General features: G+C 45.0%; 1 protein-coding gene across 1 annotated transcript in view; it reads right to left on the bottom strand.

Annotated features, from left to right (window-relative positions):
* Window positions 1-589: 589 nt before the first annotated feature.
* The window catches only part of LOC137129882 (forkhead box protein O6-like), a 29641-nt gene continuing 24230 nt past the window's right edge, over window positions 590-6000 (bottom strand). Inside the window, exon 2 of the mRNA XM_067509279.1 lies at window positions 590-4570. Within this exon, the coding sequence (XP_067365380.1) occupies window positions 2843-4570 (1728 nt within the window). The 3' untranslated portion in view covers window positions 590-2842. The remainder of the gene's footprint in view (window positions 4571-6000) is intronic.

Below are 6000 nucleotides of genomic sequence, written 5' to 3'. Positions count from 1 at the left end.
TCTGTGTCTCTCTCTTACACACACACACGGACACACAGACACACAAACACATACACACTTAACTCTCTTTTTTTCCTCTTTCACAAGGAATGCTTACTGACAAACAGTGTGTAAAAGTAAATTGCCCCCTTACTTTTCATTCATATAGCCCACTCTTCTGCCTCCCACACAACAACTTGGTGACCTGGTCGAACACAACTGCAGGGGTTGTCTGCATTTGTGAATGGAGTTACTACACGATAAAGAAATACATTAGCAAGCCACATACATGAAGTCATTTTGACAGCTTATAAACAGTATACAACATGCACACATGAAAGAACACCTCTCTGAATACACTAATACAATATATCCTCGTAGTCCAAGTCATACAAACATGACAACAGATGTTCTTTGTTTTAGTTTAATTTATTTAACAGTCACCAGATGATGAGATACATTCTCTTAAAAAAGAAATAGACAACAAAACTGATTTTCTTTTGAGATTTTAAAAACTATTATACAATATTCTTAATATATAGATTTTGTACAAAATAAAAGTTAGTAAAAGGGATAGAGAGAGAATGACATCTTAAAAAACAGAGAAAAAAAGAGGAAGGGGATGGGAGTTGACTCAAACAACTACCACATTTAGGAGTGACAAAGACCAATCTCTTTCATAAATAAATATAGGAAAATTAGACATCATATATAGATCTCTTTCCAATAGCAGGGCATCACTCAATGCCTATAGCATAGGTTAGAACATAACTGCTTTGTGAGGCCCATTTGCTTGGAAAATTCCACACATTTTCCTCCCAGAGATTAACTGGAACCAGTGTGGCTAAATGCCCTGGAATAAAGTTATTTACCTCATTAATGCGTCTGATAGTCTGTGCCGTGCTTGACCTTTGGCTGTAACAATAACCCTCACCCCACCCTTACCCCCCTCGTTTCCTTTGTGTGCCATACTTGGTATAGACTATGTGCAGAGAGTCTCCTTGAGGGAACTAGAGAATAGGGGTGTCCTCTTTTTTTCTCTCCCAAGGCCAGTGAGAAACAAGCTACAAGACTCCCCCACTCACAAACACAGAGACAACTGAGCAGAGAACATGTGGGAGGAGTGCACAGTATTGGAGCACAGGAAGGTCATAATGCACTACCAACATCATTTCACTATTGAATTCCATCCTTCCACTGTGGGTATTTCAGCACTGTCCTTGTTGGTCCTTAGAATTTCAACAATACAATAACAACAGCTACAAGACAACAGAATAAACACACAAAAAGTGGACATGGACTGCTGTGGGGGCATTACAACCCTGTTTGACACTGACTCATGCCACTCAGATTGGCTGATTGTTTTATCCCTAAATCTCTCCATTTGCACCTATTTTGTTTTAAGCTCGGGGTATAAGCACTAAAAACATGGGAACAAGGGAACACATGATACAGATATTGGAGATGATTTACAACACAAATACACCATCTGTTTTTAGACACACGCCCAAAGAGCATTGCGGCTGATGATTGATCCCACTGTAACGACTAACTTGTGTTCTATCCTTGTCCCAATCCCGTCTTTCCTGTACCCTCTGTGAGCAGGCAAGCGGACAGTGACATTGGCCCTTCTCAGAGCAGGACAGCAGGCAGAGTGAGTTGGCGTTAATCACAGTTTTGTCTCACTTTCTTGGCGCATTAAGTTGGTGAGGCGAGCGGTGGCCCGGACAGGGTGAGAGATGAGAGGACAACGTGTTAGATTCTCAATAATGACACATCGCTGCCGCATCACTTTGGAGATTAAAAGCAAGATGGTGAATTTCAATCAAGCCACATTAATGGCTTGGTCTGCGGAGTGGTCACTTTGTCTCCACTGGCAGACAGAGGGAGGGAGATTTAGAGAAGGAAAGATAGAGAGAGAAACTGGCACAAGAAGCACAGGTGAGACAAGGCGATATGACATTTTAATTCACCAAATTGCATGCTAGGCAGTAATGATAGAATCCATTTAATGATGTAGTGACAGTATTCTCTAACCAATGGCAAAAGGGCATTAACTAAATGTTAGATCCAAGACAAAAGTCTAAGTGCCAAGAACTAAATGCATGAAGGTGAAAATAACAGGCCTGTTGATAAAGGAATATGAATTGGAACTGACGAATATTTGAATCCCAATATCATTAAAATGGGAAACAGTAAATCATCAGAGCTGTGATTAAAATATATACTGTAAAGATTCAAACTTCTACTTTCAAATCAAGGATAAATGTAACAATGTTTTGGAAATTCATAGTTTAAGTTTGGAAAGGTGAATGATGAAGATCAGACAACGTCTAAACCTAATGGAAAAGCATCTAAGGATTTTCTTTTTCCAACTGTCCGCACCACTGACAGACAGCATAAAGAAAGAAAATTAGTACATTTTTAATTTTATCAACAGAGCTTGTGATTTCCTCATTTGTTCCTGTCAAATCATGGAGCCACCTTACAAACCATGCCGAGCTCTGCCTGAGCTGCTCTGTGAATGTGTTACACTGCGAGATGTGACCCACTTGCAGTAAAGTGCATTGAAAGTTCAGTTCTCACGGTTATATGAGAAGCAATGTTGGGCAAGCACAGCTGAGAGATTGTCATCACAGTATAGCAGATATGAGAAAAAAACCTAATGTGGCATGAACTAGATCTCTCAGGGGGTAGGAGGATCTAAAGAGAAAGGGGTGACCGAAGAAGTGTCAAGACGACGAAGAGAGATGGGAGTGTTGGTCCTATAGTCTCTGTGTCAAGTCAGGAATGTCACAGTTGAGCACAGTGCTTCATGGGTAGGGTAGTTCTTTCTGATGGGGGGCTCGTATTGTCCTTAACTTCAGCCAGGCACCCAGCTCTGGTTGCTATGGGCTTGTTGTGGACCGGCCAGACCACCCATTCCCATCCCCATCCCCATGGTCACACCCATGCCCATACCCATGCCAATGCCTACACCCTGGGCTAAGGAGCAGTCAAAGTTAAAGTCCATCTCCTCCGCCGAGTCCATAATGTCATGGAGGAGAATTGACTCCACATCACAGTCCAAGCTACCATGAAACATGTCAATATCCAAATCGGCTGGTAGTCTCTCATGGGGGTGTGGCTGGTGATAGCCATGGTAGTCGCTACCAATGCTACCATTCCCCATACCCTGGCCATGGTGGTAGGGTCCATTAGATATGCCTTGGTGTTGTGGGTCGTGGTAATGGTTGTGGCGAGGGTGAGGGTGGGGGGCAGTGGCCACATGGCAAGAGTCCTGAGGCATGCCAAGCATACCTGCTGGGTTTGGTGGGAGGGTGGTGGAAGCAGGGAGGTGGGCATGTGATGGTGGACTGTACAAGTAGGGAGTTTTGTGGTTGTAGGTCTGAATCTGATTGCTGCTCACACGTGGAGTCAGGGCTGCAGACCGAGGAGGTGTGTGGTTATGGCTCTGACTGAGGTTGTGGCTGTTGTGAGTGAGGCTGTGTGGTGAGCTGTGATTGTGGTTGGTTACATTGTTGTGATTATGACTAGGAGTACGATTATGAGTTCTGTTATGGCTATGAGCTGAGCTGTGACTGTGAGGTCCATTGTGGCTGTGGCCATTATGGTGGCCAGGGTGGTGGCTATGATGGTTGGAGCCAACCCCATTAGCAGCCTGACCCATCATCAGATGGCTTTCTCTCTCCTGTCCCAGCATCATGTCCTTAGAACAGTATTGTTGTCCAGCTGGACCGCCCGTTAGCAGACTCTGGAGGGCATTGGTCCCAGAGTATGTCCGCATGGTGCCAGTAAAACTGGCTGGCTTGTTCTCCTGAATGGTTTGCATGGGGGAATGGTGGCGCAGCATCCCCATGCCTGCCCCACCATAGACACCTGCACCGTAGGAGCTCTGCCCCTTCACCCCTGAGCTGTAGTGGTAAACAGGGCTTTGGTGCTTATGTCTTCCAACAGCCGCATGCTGTTGATGTTGCTGCTGCTGTGAGTGATGGTGATGATAACTATCCTCCATCAGCGGCTCATCTAGACTGATTGCACCTGTCAGGTTAGCCAGCTGAGGCAGCTGTTCCAGGGGAGGACAGCGATTTCCTGTCCCCATGGATGGAGAACGGGCACTGGTTGGTGAGGGATAGAGGTGGGGTGAGGTGGAAGAGGACAGGCCACCCTCCTCTGGCTCCTCTGGTTCTCCCTCTGCAAGAATGGGTGACAGACGCCCACTCAGAGTAGATGCTGACGAACTAGCCCTGGAATGTAGGTCTGTCCAAGCGTCAAATTCCCCATCTGTACCAGATGCACCCCCAGCTCCTGGGAGGCCTTTCTGTGGTGGGCTGCCATGGTCAGGGGAGCCCTGGAGCCCCACCGCAGCAGATCCTGCTCCTATCCCAGGACGACCAACTCTCTTGCCTCTGATGCGGCCTTTGCTTTTTAGGTATTTCGTGCTGTTGTCCATGGAGACAGCTCGCCTGCGTGGGGCCTTTCCCATCTTCCCTCCATCTGGGTTCAGCATCCACCAGGAACTTTTCCCAGTTCCCTCATTCTGCACACGGATAAAACGTGTGTGGAGGGATAGGTTGTGCCGGATGGAGTTCTGCAAAGAAACAAGAGAGACACTGTGAGAGAGATCATTACATTGTAGTTTAGACCACTGTCTGTCATAGCACTTACTGTACAAACTGCTTTTCTTAAGTGTACATATACAGTAACAAAAAGTAAACTCATAAAATCTTATGCAACATGTTTTACATCAATCATAAAAATCAAATGTGCAGACGAAACTAATTCCAGCCACACCTGTCAACACTGCTTATAAATCATTCCGTCTATACATACTCTGTCATAGAAAAATTGGACCAAACTATCAGGCCGCTTCCATATTTATTAATAGATACAAAGTAGATATTCAACCCTCTATGCAATCACTGTCAACCGAAGTCAGAAAAAACCCATTCAAAAACACAATCATGATCGAAGGACAGCTACAGCTGGCACAGAGCAAAACCCTGTCAGCTTGAACCAACCTGAAACGACCTGAGACTCTCTCCTTATGTACGTCAATCCTCCCACTTTCATTACCATCAATCCATCTGTCCTCCTCTACTTCTCCTTTCTGCTGGGTTGATGTAAGCTGCTGTGGTTGGGCGTACTGTACGTTTGAAGTCTGTGCCAGTCTGGCAGCATGCCAGCCCTGTCTCCTTCGCTCTCGTAGCTTGAATGGGAGGATGTATCGCAAGATTGAGCCGGGAGCAAGGAAGGCTAATGGATGTATTCCACCCTCCGACTTCTACCTTCACTCCCTATCTCACTTTCCCTCCCTTGTTTTGTCTTCATCAGGGCCTATCTTTTTCTTTTGCCACTGAGTGCAACATAATTCAACTTGTTCTGTTGTTGCTTTTTCTTATTTCTTCACAGACTTCTGCACACAAGAATCATTTCCTACATCTGCTTTCAATCTTTGTGCTTTCAATTGTCACCAATTACTTTCCCATTATCCTCAACACTGGCACATACAGTCACTGACTCTGTAATTCATGGAATATTCTGTAGTTTTGTTCATTATCATTTACATCTCAAGGGTTGCTGAATGCTGAAGGTCCCTCATGTGCAACAGAGTATGTCGTTGCAATTCTTTGTTATGTGTGAGGCATTTTGACGCTCACACAGGAAAATATTCAATCCAAGGCACCTCCTATGGTCTAGGAACATATTGATATAGCAGATTCTTCCAGATTGAGGAGTATTCACACACCATCGTCTCCGTTATATTGTGGATTATCTATATTCACCCTGAATTGCACAGAAGGAAAACAAATAAATCAAATTGCAGTGAAGAATACATATATGGGAGGAGGACTGAATTCAGGTGATCTGTGAATGCCTCCTTGGGTTATCTTGCTGTGACACCGCCAGCATTGGGTAACCATGGCAACCGGGTAAACGTGCAAAGGCAGAACTATATCATATTGTGGTGAGAGTCAAGAGAGTGTGTGTGTGTGTGTGTGTGAGAGAGAGAGAGAGAGA

Source organism: Channa argus, chromosome 7, assembly GCF_033026475.1.
Source record: "Channa argus isolate prfri chromosome 7, Channa argus male v1.0, whole genome shotgun sequence".
In the NCBI taxonomy this organism is placed as follows: domain Eukaryota; kingdom Metazoa; phylum Chordata; class Actinopteri; order Anabantiformes; family Channidae; genus Channa; species Channa argus.
The sequence above is the reverse complement of the archived record's forward strand: the minus strand, read 5'-3'. Positions and strand labels throughout refer to the sequence as shown.